At 50.6% G+C, this 15,850-nt stretch overlaps 2 protein-coding genes across 2 annotated transcripts in view; one reads left to right on the top strand and one right to left on the bottom strand.

Moving 5' to 3' along the window:
• Nucleotides 1-4,359, bottom strand: part of HEMK1 (HemK methyltransferase 1, mitochondrial release factors N(5)-glutamine) — a 31,421-nt gene extending 27,062 nt beyond the window's left edge. The window contains exons 1-3 of the mRNA XM_084292644.1: nucleotides 3,969-4,359; nucleotides 3,414-3,505; nucleotides 2,511-2,604 (exon numbers count right to left, since the gene is read on the bottom strand). Coding sequence (XP_084148770.1) covers nucleotides 2,511-2,604; nucleotides 3,414-3,505; nucleotides 3,969-4,223 — 441 coding nt within the window. The 5' untranslated portion in view covers nucleotides 4,224-4,359. The remainder of the gene's footprint in view (nucleotides 1-2,510; nucleotides 2,605-3,413; nucleotides 3,506-3,968) is intronic.
• A 1,233-nt stretch (nucleotides 4,360-5,592) lies between these two features.
• LOC311212883 (uncharacterized protein C3orf18 homolog) lies at nucleotides 5,593-14,445 on the top strand. The gene is made up of 5 exons (XM_084292553.1): nucleotides 5,593-5,635; nucleotides 8,047-8,453; nucleotides 9,863-9,888; nucleotides 11,546-11,675; nucleotides 14,128-14,445. The coding sequence occupies exons 2-5, from the start codon at nucleotides 8,220-8,222 to the stop codon at nucleotides 14,236-14,238; spliced, it is 501 nt and encodes a 166-aa protein (XP_084148679.1). The 5' UTR covers nucleotides 5,593-5,635; nucleotides 8,047-8,219; the 3' UTR covers nucleotides 14,239-14,445.
• Nucleotides 14,446-15,850: the final 1,405 nt, after the last annotated feature.

The raw sequence follows: 15,850 nt of genomic DNA, 5'->3' as shown, positions 1-15,850 counted from the left end.
CTACCACGATTCGGGGCCCAGCAGCTTCTCAGTGAGATGCTGCTGGCACCCCACACCAAACCAAGACTCAGGTTAGCCTTCCACAGGCTGACGACAGGATTTCAGTGGTATAGATGACCGGATTTCAGTGGTTTTGGCTGGAACCCACTCACAGATTTCAGTAGCAACCTCTTCCTCAATGAGCATAACAGAGCACTGGTTTTCTTTGCCTTTTACTTTTATATCACTAGAGGTGTCTGTTGAAGGACCCTGCAGACTGCATCATCTCTTTAGTGAGCAGCTCCTTTCTTCAAACTTCCTCAATACTTCTTTCTGCTTCCCCAGAAAAAGCAGACTGGGGGCCTCACGTCTCCAAAGTCCACTCAGTCCTTGGCATCTCCTCTGACATTGTCAGTAGAGGACATTCTGTCTGAATGATCCCTTACTGTTTTTAATTTAAGAATACAATAGTTCAGTTGGAAGGGACCTACACGGATCATCAAGGCCACGTGTGTGAGCACTTCAGGGCTAACCCAAAGTGAAAGCACATTACCGAGGGCGTTAACCAAATGCCTCTTGAGCACTGACAGCCATGGGGCATCCAGCATCTCTCCAGGAAGCCTGTCCCAGTGTTTGGTCGCACTCATGATAAAGAATTTTTCCTAATGACCAGCCTGAGCCTCCCCTGCTGCAGCTTTGTGCTGTTCCCACGCGTCCTGACATGGGGAAGAGACCGGTGCCTGCCTCTGCATTTCCCCTCCTCAGGGAGCTGCAGAGAGCCATGAGGTCACCCCCGGCCTCCTTTTCCCCAAACCAGACAACCAGAGTGTCCCCAGCCTCTCCTCACAGCACATGCCCTCCAGCCCTTCTACCAGCTTTGCTGCCTCCTCTGGATGCTTTCATGCACCTTAACATCCCTTTTACATCGCAAAGCCCAGCACCGTTGGCAAGGTGAGGCCACACCAACCCTAAATACAGGGGAAGAATCACCTCCTTTGACCACCTGGTTGTTCTGTGTTTAACACACCCAACACAGCTTTCTTTTTACTGCACTGTCCCCTAGGCACAAGGCTACAAGTACATTGCACCAGTCACCAAACAGCAGTCAAACAATCAGGGAAATGACAATTAGACTGACACAGCCTTAAGCTTCTGGGACTCCTAATTGCACAGACTATGGAAATTACTCCATCTCCAAAAGTTAGCATGCACTGCAAAATTAAAACCAATTCTCAGAACAAAACCAAAAAAAAGGAGCAAACAACAAAAAAGAACCAAGAACTCTTGAGGAGTAGTAAACAAAGACTTTGTCACTAGGATGTTCATGGGCTGAAAGCTAGGCTAATATCCGGGAATATGTCACCATGTACTTCCTATGCTTTTCCCTAGCAGCAAGGACACCAGGTAAAACGAAGTTTTACCTTGATCATATACGGCTGTCCTTTGTGTTTTTACAATTGACGTTCACGCTTAACTCCAGCCCAGGTCAGAACTTACCGTGTGCCAGCCTAGGAAAGGAAACTACAGCTCAACATCCAGTGCTTGTCCAGAAACCACTGGGGAATCATCAGACAAGCAGCAGGTCCGTTTCCTACCAGCCTGCACCATCTTAATCTGCATGTGGACAAGGAGGCTCTCTGGAGCCCAATATACTGCACCACAGTATAAAAAGGACATGAAACTATTGGAAAGTGTCCAGAGGAGGGCTACGAAGATGGTGAAAGGCCTGGAGGGGAAGACGTACGAGGAACGGCTGAGGTCACTGGGCCTGTTCAGCCTGGAGAAGAGGAGGCTGAGGGGAGACCTCATCACAGTCTACAACTTCCTCGTAAGGGGGTGTCGAGAGGCAGGAGACCTTTCCTCCATTAACACTAGTGACAGGACCCGCGGGAACGGGGTTAAGCTGAGGCAGGGGAAATTTAGGCTGGACGTCAGGAGGGGGTTCTTCACAGAGAGGGTGGTTGCACACTGGAACAGGCTCCCCAGGGAAGTGGTCACTGCACCGAGCCTGGCTGAATTTAAGAAGAGATTGGACTGTGCACTTAGTCACATGGTCTGAACTTTTGGGTAGACCTGTGCGGTGTCAAGAGTTGGACTTGATGATCCTTAAGGGTCCCTTCCAACTCAGGATATTCTATGATTCTATGATTCTATCTTTTTCCAGTAGTACCGCTCTACTTCTGCAGGATCTCGCTAACAAACTTTGGACAACTTTGAGATTCTTGACCTCATATCGAAGTACTAAGCCACTGAGATATAGTAGGCAAGTTCTTGAACTTCTAGGAGTCATTCCCATACCAGAAATAAGGAAAGCAAGCCAAGTCCTTCCATCAATGGATGTAATCAAGGGATATTCTAGCTTGCAACATCTCTTGCTCTGAGCCAGATGGCAAAAGTTCTAGGTCACAAGCTTAGGATGCCCCTGTTTTAGAAGCGATCTGACCTCTTTATCACAATGTAACCCCACCAAGCACATCTGTAGCAACAATACGCCCAGATTCAAGTCCCCCCTATGTTCCCTACTTTCATACCTCTGTCTCAGGCCGAGGAATAAATACAGGGGGTCTCATCTTCAGAGTCAGGTCCTGGAAGTCCCACTCACCAAGCACATACTGCACTGGCATTCTGTGGCAGGCAAAAGCAAACAAAACTTTACAACTATGGTCTGTAACACAGAAAAGTTCTCAGGACTGTGCTTACCTCATCAGTAACCCCTCTGAGAGTGGCTATCTAGACAGCCCTGAGGCTCTCAACCGCATGTACAACATGTACACGCCCTCTAAGGGAGTTGTAGGAGCTCCATTTCCACAGATCAGTTTGCAGCAGACCTGGGGAACTACAGGCTAGTTGGCCTCACCTCGATGATGGGGAAGCTCATGGAGCAAATAATCCTGGAGATCGTTTCCAAACATGTTAAGGACAGCATGGGTTTACAAAGGGAAAGTCACTCCCGGCCAACTGGAGTCCTGTCTGTGTCCAGTGCTGGGCTCCCAGCAGAGGACAGACATGGATGCACTGGAGCAAGTCCAGCAAAGAGCCATTAAGATGATTAAGGGATTGGAGCACCTGACGTACGAGGAGAGACTGAGAAAGCCACGGTTAAATTCTGTAAGCACAGAAGGGCTTAATGAAAACATACCGGCATCAGAGTCAGTATTGCCAGTTTCCTGCTCCTCTGTAACATCTCTTAAACCCTCTGTGCTCCCACACAGGACAGATGACCCTAACCCTAACCCAGCACAGGTGACTTGCTACCTGACAGCAACAGCAAATGCCTATCACTTGAGTTACCATGAGAAACTGATGCAGCACTAGCTGTAACATGACCTGTCAGCTACTGGTGGTCTTCAGCCCTCCCTCTGCTACCATTCTTCTGGCTGCATTAAGTCTGAGGGAAACTCTCCAAAGGAACAGAGGCAAGAGGATTCCCCTACCTTTCTAGTCGCCTGTGACACAGCTGCTGGATCTGCTCCTGCTGCACTGCTGTAAGTGGAGTACGGAGTTTTTCGGAGTTCATGCTCTGAAACTGAAGACATCACTTTAAAACCAGCCCATTTGTACAGCTTAGGCATTGTCTGCATTGATGCAATGGCATCTTCCAGGCAGACCCAGCACACTGCCAAGCACACATGGCTGGGACTCTTGGAAACCCGGAACAACCAAGGAAAGCCTACCTGCATGTTTAAAAACAAACCTGTACAACTGTTTTGCTACTTTTTGGGGTTAGAAGTACAGGCAAAATTAAGATTCATTCCACCAAAGAAGTCAGAGCACAATGCTAGTGTATGTGCAATGGGTTACATTTCATTCCCTACAAAGAAAGTATTTAGGAGATCCCAACTACTTTATTAGCATTAATAAACCATACCCCGCACTGCCATCTGAAGGAGGAAAAAGTTGTTCCACCTCCTATTTGTGAGATAAAAAGAAGGGCAAGGGATTTGATCAAAACAATAAGGCAAGACCTTAACCCTTTTCCATTACTTAACTGTTTTTGCTCCCAGGACAAATGACACGATGTATTCGCTGGATTCTCGTGCCTCAGGGATCCCATTTGTCTCAAACACCTTCTGCCAGTAGCCGACCACATCAATGGCAGTCACCAGCCCAGGTCTTGCACTGCAGCTCTGCCTCAAAGATGACTGCTTGGGGCCAAGGACAGGACTTTGACTCAATCCCGCTGGCACACACTGAGGCAAAAGACCCAAGAACCTCCTGAGCAGTGGCTGGGTGAGGCACCTCATTCTTGCAAAGTCAGCTCCTGACTTCCACCTGGGTTCCTCCTTTCTGTTTGCTGATCTGATCACTGATGAGACTCACAGGACACCTGGTGTTGCACAAGCCCCCACGGCTACGCATCAGCTGGTCACAGTCAATGGATTCTCCTCAGGGCACAGTGAAAAGGGCCCTGGCTTGCAGATTTGCTTGCCTAGAAAGAGGACAGAGAAGTCTGGCCTGAATCCTCAGGGTAGCAAAAAGTCACGGGTTCCCTTCTGACAGAACGCAGACTGCTTGCCTGACTCCCACCAGCAGGTACAAAAGCAGCTACTCACACCCTAAGAGAAGCAAAGGATTACCCCCAAACAACCTCAGGTGGCAGCTGAACAGCTCTGCCACAGGAACCCCTTTCCTAGGACATCTGCCCATCCCCACAGGCCAGAGCTACAAGAAGCCAGTCTGTGCCCATGGCAAGGCAGCAGCAAGCGTGTCTACAGCAAGCCACAGGCATGCCCCTCAGCTGCATCCCCAGGACAGGTCACCCAGCGCCCTGCACAGAGGCCTCCAGTCTCTCCCAGCTCTTTTCTTCCTCTCCTGTTCAAAGCCCCCAAGCTTCTCACAGAAGACTCTGAGCTCACGGGTCGTGTTTTTTCCACGTTGTTTCCATCCGAGGGGGGTACAGAGCAAGGGAAGGAGAAAACCTCACAAGGTGCAATCAGAGGGATGAGAAACACTTGAGAGCCACAACGGCAAACCCAGCCAAAGGGCAGTCAGCCTCTTCAAGAAGCATGGCCAGAGAGGAAAAAAACACATAACCACGCAAAAAGATGACAACCACTGAGACATCAGGAGACCAAACTTTATAAAACACGAGCTAAACACCGCACTTGAAGCTGCCTTTTAACAGCAGCCGGCCCATCTCCCCGCTGTGACCCTGCAGGAGCGAGGCCCCTCGCCCCCTGCCTCACAGCCCCGCGGGTCCCCTCAGCTCCTGCTCCCGCCTCAGCGCGCCCACAGCGGCCCCCGGCCGAGCAAGGCGCGGGCTGGCTCAGCCCCCAACCGGGCCACCGCCGGCACCGAGCTCCCCGGGGAGCAGCCCGGGGCCTGCCCTGCCCGTGCTGCGGGGCAGAGCCGCGCTCCTGACGAGAACCGGGCGGCAGCGGGGGGTCCCCGGCCCCGTTCTTCGCAGGGCTCCGCCGCGCCCCCCCCGCCGTTACCTCAGCGGCCCCTCAGCGGCAGACCGGCCGCCTCAGCCGCCGCGCGCGTGATTGACACCGCGCCATCCAACCGCGAGCCGAGCCTTGAGGCCGCCGGCCAATCGCGTTGCGACTTGGAGCGGAGGGGCGGGGCTTAGCGGGCGCGGCCCCCCCCGCACTCCTGCGGGCAGCGCGGCCCCGGCCCGGCCCCAGCGGCGGCGGCGCCCCGCGGGCAGCGCTCAGTAAGTGGGGGGGGGGCGGGAGCGGCCGGGCCGTGAGGGGCGCTGAGGGCCGCGGCTCCGCGCCCGGTGCCCTCCTTCTCCGCAGCCCCCGGAGCCGAGGAGCGGCCGCTGGAGCTCCCGGGAGCCGTGGAGGAGGCGTGGGAGCCGTGGCCGGGCCCCGGAGAGCAGCCGTGGGAGCAGTGCCCAGCCCGCGGGACGAGGCTCCCGGCGCCAGGATGAGAACGGGGAGAGGAAGGTGGGGGGGGGGGGGGGGGGGTAGGCGCAGTGTGGGCAGGAGGGGCTGGGGGCTGAAACAGCCTCGAGCGGGTGTCCGAGCCCTGCTGGGAAGCCTTCAGCCGGCACCGTGCACGGGCAGGGTGCTGAGGGCACAAATCCTGCCCCCCAGCCCCCTCCGAGCAGATTTGCAGCTAGTTTTAACCCAACTTGTTTTCGGAGCACAGCAGCACCAGGTCTGGCCCCTCTGTAAGGGGGCCTTACCCCAAGGCTTGAAATCAGCTTCACCAGCCAAGTGGTTTTCCAGAAGTGATGCTGAGTTGAGGCGGAGGCCGGTCCGTTACGCTTCCAGAAGTCAGCAGCTCTTTGGGATCTGTGCTCTGAGCAGCCCTGAGGCCTGCTCCACTGCTTTCACTTCGGTTCCTTTTCCAATTTTTGTTTCTTTGCTTGCGGCTTTATAAAACATCAAGTATCGTTGTGGAGGGTTTCTCTGAATAGCAGAAATCGACGGTTCTCTCTGAGCAGCCCCTCTCTCCACCCCATACCTGCGCAACAGTTCCCTCCCTTCCCCTGCTGGGCCATGGCTGCTGTGGCACTCGGCTTTCAGATTTGTCATCTCTGGGCCCGGGTGTCCCCCACCCCTGAGCTCCACTGCAGTCAGTGCTGGAATCCAGGTGCTGTCCGGTTTGGTGGTCAGTGGAGGACGCTTTGCCATTCAGCCACAGGGAACCCGTGTCTCAGTGTGATGCAGGCCAGAGGTGCCGTCTACTTTCACGTTTCTCTAGAAACTCACAGGAGTTTGACATGTTCCACAACTCGAAATCTTCCGACAGCTCCTGCTTCACCAAGTTGGTCACTGGGAACTGTGAGACCGGGTCTGCATGTGTGGTGAGAGGTCTGCATGCTCGGGGAGATGCAGGACAAGTGCTGTGATGGCTAGGCGGGCTGCTGGCAGACCACAGGGAGGCCTGGAGCTGTTTGCCTGGTGTGATTTCTCTGCTTCAGTTGTTAGTGACAGATGTTAATCACGCTGTTTAACGCAGTTACAGACAGCAGCAAGGCATCACAGTAATGGGAACTGCGCAATAACCTTGCCCAGAATAGAACAGTAGAGCTGAACAATGGCTCATTTCTCTTTGCAAGCACATCTTTTTCTATTCAGAGCTCATTAACCCCTGTGTCCTGGTTGCATTCCAGTTCAGAGATGTAACGTCTGCTGAAGTACAGAGAAATTATCAAAGGACTGCTACTGTAGTTCTTGGGATCAGTATTGCTCTGCTCCAGAGGTAGCTGTGTTTTCACTGAAGCAATTGCTGAACTAGTGCTCTATGCAGTGATTTTTATAAACAAAGTTATGCAGATACTTCCCATAGGATCATCCCGTGGTGTTTTGCAACTCCTGATCATTTCCACAATAGAAGCATGAAAACAATTAAAGCCTTTCATGTTTTCAGCATGAATAGATCTGTCAGATTTCACAACTGCAATCCCAAATGGGACCTATTTTAGAATTAATACCAATAATTAGCAGTGCATGACTAAGCCTGAGTGGGTGCTTTCACAGGGGACTTGAGAAATACCATCTCTAGCAGCAGATGGGGGCACCAGTGCAACCCACTGCTTTAAGGAAGCTGCCTTCCAGGGTCCGTGGGCTGAGGGACAGTGGGTGGATGGACAGGGCAGGGATTTGCCAGTCAGCAGTGACTATTGCAACAGGGCAGCCCTGCTTCGGATTCAATAGAAAAACACCCCAAATTATGGATGCCTCAGAACTGATTGCTGTTTTACTGGATCCGTTCTCACTGGTAAACTTGAGGGGATCTCTGTAACTTCCTGTAAACTGAAAGCAAGAGACAGAAGAGAAGCAGGAAGATGCTGTTTTTCTGGTATGGATGGAGGCCACCTGGCTCAGCCAGGAGCAGACAAAGGCTCTGAGGCTGGTCCCACACAGATCTGCCAAGTGCCTGCAAGGAGCTGAGCTGAAGTAGTGAGGGGAGAGCATATCACTGACTTCAGCTGAATCAGGCAGGACTTTGAAGACTCTTTCAGGGGGAAAATGGTTTGTTTGTTGATTTTTTTTCCTTATTTTGAGTGGGCATCTCTGAGCTGCTCTCAAAACTTGTGCTAGTTAGTTGGGAGGCTTTGGGAAAGGTGTCTGTCTCTGTTTGCACTATGTGTCTGCTCTCTTCCTTTCCAAGGCAGAAACCAGTGTGGTTCCATGAAGAAAAGCCATCAGCGATGATGCTCCAGGATAGGTCTCGCTTGAGGGTCCTTGAAATGAGGAGCAGCTCTCCACTACTGTAGCTGGAACCTGTCTTTTGAGTGGCTGGAGACAACAGCTTGGTAAAAGAAGCTACCAGGAGCTGGCAGGATGAGTTACAGCTCACCCTCTGTACCTGACTTGTATCACAGCGCCACCACAACGGCCAGGCCAGACCCAGGAACAACTCTGGATGTGACTGTACCAGAAACAGCTACCGTAAGCCCTGAGACTACTAGTTTCAACAGCACCAAAATCCCAGATGTGGCCAGCAGTGGACCTGGCATAAGCACAATGCTGCTGTCCTTTGGGATCATTACTGTGATTGGGTTGGCTGTAGCTATGGTAAGAGAGACCCTGCTAAATATTTCTCTGTCTGTCGAGGGTGGGGGGTATCAAAGGGGCTCTAGGACTGATTTGGGTTGAGTAACATCTGTGTGTTATATTAAAGGCTCATCCAGAACTGGTGGGAACTGATAGTTCCCAAGATCCTTTTCTTTTTAAGGCCTTAATCAGTGCTCCAATACTTCTGCAGTTTCCCTGGGGTCTAGTCCGAGCCGGCTGCTCAGCAGGCCTAGAGGAATCCATATATAGCATCGGTATTTATTTTTAATAGCAAGAGGAAGTTCAATTAAAAGAACACAAAGCAGCAGCAGACTGACAAACAAGTCAGTCCGTTCTGACTTGTTAACTGCAACAGCTGCATTGATTTAAACCTTGTCAACACAAGGAAGTCCACCCAACTTAACTTGTAAAGCAGACTGTTGAACCACATTAATCTCCTCTGTGGACATGGCTTTATGAATTAAGGCAGCCTAAATTCGTTTTAACTTGTCTCATTCTAGACCGCATTTCTGAGGTTCTATTTGCTGGGTATGAGCAGAGTCCTCCAGGATTTGCTGCATGTAACTAATGTTGCCATCAGTGCTTTAGGTAGAAGCTTTCAGAAACTAGTTCTGGGCCTGACAGAGACAATGCACGTGCTGCAGTTTTTTTTCAATATATAACCAGATCGTTTACCTGCCAACAGAGAACGAAGGTAGCAGCAAGCTCCCATTCCTCGTATGAGGAAGAGCTTCACTAATACAACCAGCAGAGGAGCCTATGGAAAGGGACTACTGCAAAATTTCATTGCGGGCCCAAGGAGGAGTTTCTCCAAAAGCCCCTAAAGAGAACCTGGAAACATTATCCTGGAAACGGTGATAAGTTCCCGAGAGCAACAGCCAGCGTTCGTAGTTCTCAGAACAAGGCTCTGGAGGCCAAAAGCCTCGCTTTCCTCCCAGCCCAGCCACTCTTACTGGCTGACATGAGGCAAGTCACTGAGCATGCCCTCTTTGCTTCTTCCCTTTGTACTGGGGAGGGGGTAACGATGCTTCTGTGCTGTAGGACTCTGCAGATGAAAACCACAAATGGAAGGTTCTTCATTCACTCTTAAATTGCAACATATAGCCTGCAGCCACCAGAAACGTGCTAAGCTACACTTAATATACACCTAATACTCTTGACTACTACTAACACACCTAACAAAAGGCCACTCATGCACTCAGTGTCAGACTGGATGTGCTGCCAAGCTTACACTGATGTATATGAAATGTCAGTTTCAGCTGTCACTTCTCCCTTCCCTCTGTTTTGGTGCACAGTGACATCGGACTTGCTACACCTCCTTTCTATGTGCCCTGTACCAAAATTATCTCGCCATAGCTGATTTCCATCCCACTAGGACTGTTGTAATGATGGTTTTCTTTCTCCTTCAGGTTCTGTATATCAGGAAGAGGAAGAGGTGAGTAACTTCTCTTGGTACCTGAAGGGAATTCAGTGTTTCAAAATCCAGGTAGGGCTAGGAAGTAGAGCAGAAGATGGGGAGAGTATAAGGAACGGCTGTCTGAGAGCAAGCATATGGGCAGCCAGCTGCACGTGAATGAGGCAGGAGCAGGGACTCTGCACTCTGCCTTCTAACAGCAGAGCTTCCAAGGCTCCTTTGCAGCTTTGGGAAGGACAACATTGTTGAGCAGGAGGAGGTTGGGGATCCTGTAAGCTCTTCATGCTTCATCTGTGAAATGCACTAAAAAAGAGGAAAGGATCAGGAGTGTATAAAGAAGCTGGAAACTGATGTGAGAGACATGGGTCTCACATTTCAACTGTTCCCAGATCTCTGTGCTTTCCAATAGCCCAAGCCAATGACAGTGGCCTTACAAGTGCCTCTTTAGCTGCAGTCACAGCAATGCCAGCAGCATAGTGCAGAGATGCAGCTTTCTAGCCTGAGACTTAGTGTCTTAATTTCCTTGTTAAGCTCCCATCTGAAAGTGGAGAAGACAGCAGCATGCAGGGAGATGCACTTCTCGATTTTTCCATCTCTGACAGCAGAGGCACTGAAGATCTGTTAGCTGTGGTGATCCCTGTCTGATTCCTTATGGCAGGGCCACAGACATTCAAGAAGTGCTGCTGCCCACTATGAAATTTCCAAGCCGACCCATGCAGCCCAGATCTGGGTACTGCCACAAGAGAAGCTAAAGCTTGGCCTGTAAACAGCGCTGCTGGAGATAATGGCTGTGTTGGCAAACCTGTACAGAGGCAGGGAGGGAATGTGTCATCCTAACATTTGCCAAAATAGATATTTGTGGTGACACTGCCAGTAAGAGCTTGGGTTTTTCCTTTCCCCAACCCCCAAAACTCAACTACAGCCTAAGTGTTTTCACAGGAGCATGGCCACCCATCCATCCTCCATCGCTAACCTACCTGCTATTTAGGGAGACCCTTTGTGGTAATGCTTTATAGCTCTGTCACTTGAAGCAACAATACAAGAGTAAGAACAACCTGTCCACATGCATCAGCCTCCCACGAGTCTCTCTTTCCTATTTTCTATTATATTTCTGTTCATCATTTTCTATTTATTATTATATACTTCCAGTCAAGTATATGGTTTGACAAATATAGTTGAAGTACTGCTCTTAGGCCGCTGGAGCTAAAAGCAGGCTCGTGCTGGCAGGCATACTGTGACGTGGCAGGACTGGCTGTCATGGCAGAGGGGCAGGGGGAGGAGTTGCAAAATGCCCAGTCAGTATATTCCACCCTCTTGTTTTTCCCATGAAATGACGCTTGTTCTGAGCTTTATTAGGTCTGCAGATACTTAAAATCCCCGTTTGATTCCTGCCTGCATAATGCCTGCCAACATAGATTAGTGAAGGCAATTAATCCCTGGATCTGCACTCGGGGCATCTTCCAGTTGTAGTGCAGTAGGTTCTTATCCTCCTCCCCACAGGAGGACCATTGTGACCATTATCCAGAAAGCAGCAACAAGAGCTGAATCCGCATGCAGAATGAGAAACAGTATGCAGAAGGCTTTATCTGTGGAGCAGGGAAGGCAGCCTGAGCGTCTGTCCTTCTGTCTTTTGATTTTTATTTTTTTTACCAACCCTTTGCCTTCCCTCCTGTGGCAGGTTGGAGAAGCTACGGCACCAGCTCATGCCAATGTACAACTTTGATCCCACCGAAGAGCAGGATGAACTGGAGCAGGAGCTGCTTGAACATGGGCGAGATGCAGCATCTTCCCAGGCATCACAGAGCAAGGTAGGCAGCAGCAGCCAGCCAGTCTGTTATCACAGCCACTGGCACCTGCACTGCTTTTGTTACAGGGCTAAGAAGTTTTTGTAGGGTTGTACTGTAAGGAAACCATACGAGACTCTGTGAGGGCTTTCCCCATCTCAGCCAGCCCTGGAAACAGTCACCTTGAGCATTTTGGAGTGCTTAGGGTGTTTAGGAACATCCTTAGTGCTTAGGAAGAGTAAGGCAACTAGGACAAAGAGCCTGGGGAGGGTAAGTGCTGTCACTACTCAGCTATGAGAGAGAACAGGGCAATTTCAGCAATTAAGGGTGAGTTTATTACAGTTTGCCACCTAGGGCACCACAGGGGAATGGTAGGATCAATGCTGTTTTCTGGGAGAAGGGGCTTCACAAGGTGCTAAGGCTCCCTCATCCTGTCCCTAAACATAAAAACATTTCCACCCAATTTTAAGGCATCTGTTTTGCCTAAAGCTATGAGTGTGAAACAAGGTCTTGTGAAGGGAAAGCCTGTAGTTGTTAACACTGAACTGTGTTGCAAGCCCTAAGAAAGGCAAGCAGAAAGCTTGTGCGTTGCTGTGGCTTGGCACATCTGATCTTGTCAGCACCTCCAGGCCAACCTGGCTGGGCACAGAGCAGGCATGGCTCAAAAAGAGAAAAGGGAGGAGAGTTCTCTATTTGAATTTGGGGAAAAGAGAGGAAGGCTTTGCTTTGACCACTTCTGAGTGTTCAAAGGCATGGAGTGTAATGAGAAATGATAAAGTTGGCAGAGACCAGTGGCTTCCTACATCTGTGAGTTAGGAGAGAGCTCGATGCCAGTTGTTCTTGGTTAATGGTCCAGATGGGTCTTTGTCAAGAGGCTGTCACCTTCCCCATTGTACCAAGAGGAAGGAGAAATAGGGAAGAAGGGCTTCTCACCATTGCAGCCAGTTTCATAGTGTTCTTTGTTTCCTTTGTCACCACTATCGCACACAAAAAGCCTTTCTGTAATACAGAGCCTGCAAGGATGGTTGGAACAGGTACGTCTCTTAGCCCGTGATGCAACCTCCCCTTAGAGTAGACATCTCTCCTTTCTTGAATTCCTCTCTAGCTGTTCTATATTGCCATTGCTTTTCCAGCTCTAGGAACATGAATTCTCCCAAACATGTCTCGGTTTCCATACACTTTATACTTTCAGATAACCTGCAGAAAGGAAGAAAAGAAAGTAAATACAACTGCAATTATAAAATATTTACCTTGAAGGATGCTTCCCAGCCTGACAAAGAGCACACAGCAGATGTGTTGGAATATGGATGATAATCAGCATATTCTATACGCTGGTTTGGGAAAGTAGAGAAATAATGCTGTATAAAAGCAAAGGATCTTGTTCTCTGAGCAGCACATACATCAGAGCCCTCTACCAGTGCACACTGAGTACTTCCCTTCAGGTAATAAAGAGGGGAAATGACAAGGCCAGAGTTAAACTTAGCACAGTAAAAGTGCATCCTTTCTACATAGTGACTGACCAGCAGGATACCTTAGATCCCTCCAGAGCTTGCTAATGCACAGACACCTCTGCTTGGAAAGTACGCGAGTTTAAAGATTTTATGGAACATGAGAGGGAGTCTAAGCCAGCAGCGAAAGATCAGATTGTGGCATGTTTCCAGGCCTTCTTGAGCTTTCAAGTCTTTTTATGCTGCCTTGAGTATATAAAACAGTGAGTTACACATGGCAAATCTGTGGAGTCTTGGACAAGCTACACTCTGTAATCCAATGATGTGGGGATTTTAAATTGGCATGGTTGTGCTGACTTGCTCTGTGGCTTGTTGTATTTTTCTGTTGCAGCCTTGGTAGTATCATGTTAGTCTATCAGCCCCACCTTGAGTAGAATAGAATAGAACAGAACAGAATAGTTCACTTGGAAGAGACCTACAAAGATTGAGTCCAATTTCCTGAGCGCTTCAGATCTAACCAAAAATTAAAGCGTATTAGTGAGGGCATTATCCAATGCCTCTTGAGCACTGACAGCCACGGGGCATCCAGCATCTCTCCAGGAAGCCTGTCCCAGTGTTTGGCCACCCTCACGATAAAGAAATGTTCCCTAATAACCAGTCTGAGCCTCCCCTGCTGCAGCTTTGTGCCATTCCCACGCGTCCTGACATCCGTTACTGGGGGGGAAGAGACCAGCGCCTGCCCCCTGCATCTCCCCTCCCCAGGGAGCTGCAGAGAGATGTGAGGTCGCCCCTGGCCTCTTTTTCCCCAAACCAGACAAGCCAGGTGTCCTCACAGGACATGCCTTCCAGCCCTTCTACCAGCTTTGCTTCCCTTAGTAAGAGGCTGAATGTAGTTAAGATACTGTGCAGTCTGTGCCCAGGGTTCAGAAAAAGCAAGACTTGCTGGGTCTCATCTTTCACTGCTTCAATGCAGATTCTGCTGACGAATCAAGGAGCCCTCCAAAGACCCAGCCGTCTTGTGTTCACAGACGTTGCCAATGCCATCAATGCATGAACAATACCTGCCCCTGCTCTGGGATTGTGCCGAGACTGGGGAGGATGGAGCCAACAAACCACTGACTTCTCACGAGCGTGGCTGAGTCCCGGAGCCCAGCTGGTCACTCTGCTGGTGTGCGGCACAGATGGGCACAAGCACTGGGAACAGTCGTCACTTTGGGAAGAAAACCCTTTGTGATGGCAGTAGCATTTTTTGATGTGTCCATTACTACTGAAGGGTTCTGAGCTGCCATGCTCTGGGTTCTGGGCTGGTGCTGACACCATCTACCAGGCCGCATGCTTAGGATCAGTGCCCACTTCGTTGTAGTGTAACTTACCGGAGCACACGTGTGAGCGCTCTGGGTCAGGGAGAGAGGAGAGGTGCATGTTTCACACGGCTTCCCTGTTGGCTTTGTGCCACCAGATCGCCGGGAAAGTGGTGAATGAGCCTCCCTGTGCAGCTTTGGCAGATCCTGGAGGGCTGACCGGTGGCAAAGCCTCTTTGAGCTGGGAAAGCTGACTCTCCTAGCTGAGCGGTGATCTGGGGCACACAAGGGAAAACGCATACCAGGGGCTTATCCCATTGTGGCACGGGTGATGCTGATAAATGTGAGCCTGGGCTGATGTTGCAGCATGGGGAATTCACTAGCTCTAACAAGTGAAATGGTGAACATTTGGCTGGTAACTTCTTAAGTGAGGAGATGATCTGTGAATATCCCAAATCAGGGCTGCCATATGTAGAGAGGGGATTTCACACAGCTAGAGGCAGGGCTGTCACATCTAGCTACACGACTCCCTGCCACTGACCTGGGAACACCAGTACCTGAGCCAGAGATAGGAGTTGGGCACTGAAGAGAACTGGGGCTCTGCTACCACGTATCCCCTGGGCTTCAGCTCAGGGAAGTTTTTACAGTGCAGAGAGAAGATTAAGCCTTGATTTTTTTTCCTTTTGAATGAGGATTAACAGGTATTGGCTCCACATTACAACAGGTGTGCCTGGAGGTGGCTGAACATCTGGTTGCTTCCTTACCTGCTAGGACCTGCAGTCTTCTCCCTGCTGAAGAAAACAGAGTTTTGTGTTAGCCTTTGCTCGTGTTACCTGCTAGTGCAGAAGGTGGGTCTGGGCAGGTAAGCCAGCAGTTCCCATGTAACCCTGAAGCCCCCTGCTGCCTGCACATCCTTCAGGGCTGCAGGAGAGAAGAGTGTGAAGGGGTCTCTGGGCACCCTGGCATGCTGCAGTGCAGCATGAGGGCTGTCCTCCTCAGAGCCTCTGGTGGCCACCAGCCTAGAGTGCTGCTGGCCAGCACAGTGGCCAGGGGCTGGTGGCAGGGTCCAGGCTGGGCTCTCACACTGCAAACCAAGAGCATGGCAGAAAGGACAAGAGGAGGGTCCAGTACAACCACAGCACCAGGCAGGTGCCCCATCCTCCCTGCCCCATTCCTCAGCCATGAAACTGCAGGGAAAATCAAAAGAAGGGATGTGCGTCTGTCCACCCCGTTCAGACATCATGATCTGGGGGAAAGGGTGCTCCTTTTTGCTAACCTGCTGCCAGGGATCGACCCTCACTCCTGGTTGGGTGGTGGCTTTAGATCCCTGGAGGTGAACGCACAAATTAAACTGTCTCACTGCTGTGGTAGTGGTGCGCAAGCATCAGGCCCCGGCCGTACGATACTCGCCTACTGATTTTTCTGCAGCACGTGAATTTGTCAAATCCTA

Source organism: Netta rufina, assembly GCF_964035555.1.
Source record: "Netta rufina genome assembly, chromosome: 10".
Lineage (NCBI taxonomy): Eukaryota > Metazoa > Chordata > Aves > Anseriformes > Anatidae > Netta > Netta rufina.
Note: the sequence above shows the minus strand (reverse complement) of the source record. Positions and strands in the feature narration are given on the sequence as shown.

Excerpts from the sequence above, each read along its gene's own strand:
- LOC311212883 (XM_084292553.1), top strand. The coding sequence starts at position 8,220 with ATGAGTTACAGCTCACCCTCTGTACCTGACTTGTATCACAGCGCCACC. Across the intron at positions 8,454-9,862 it reads TTGGGTTGGCTGTAGCTATG|GTTCTGTATATCAGGAAGAG; the intron begins GTAAGAGAGACC and ends TTTCTCCTTCAG. Across the intron at positions 11,676-14,127 it reads CCCAGGCATCACAGAGCAAG|ACGTTGCCAATGCCATCAAT; the intron begins GTAGGCAGCAGC and ends TTGTGTTCACAG.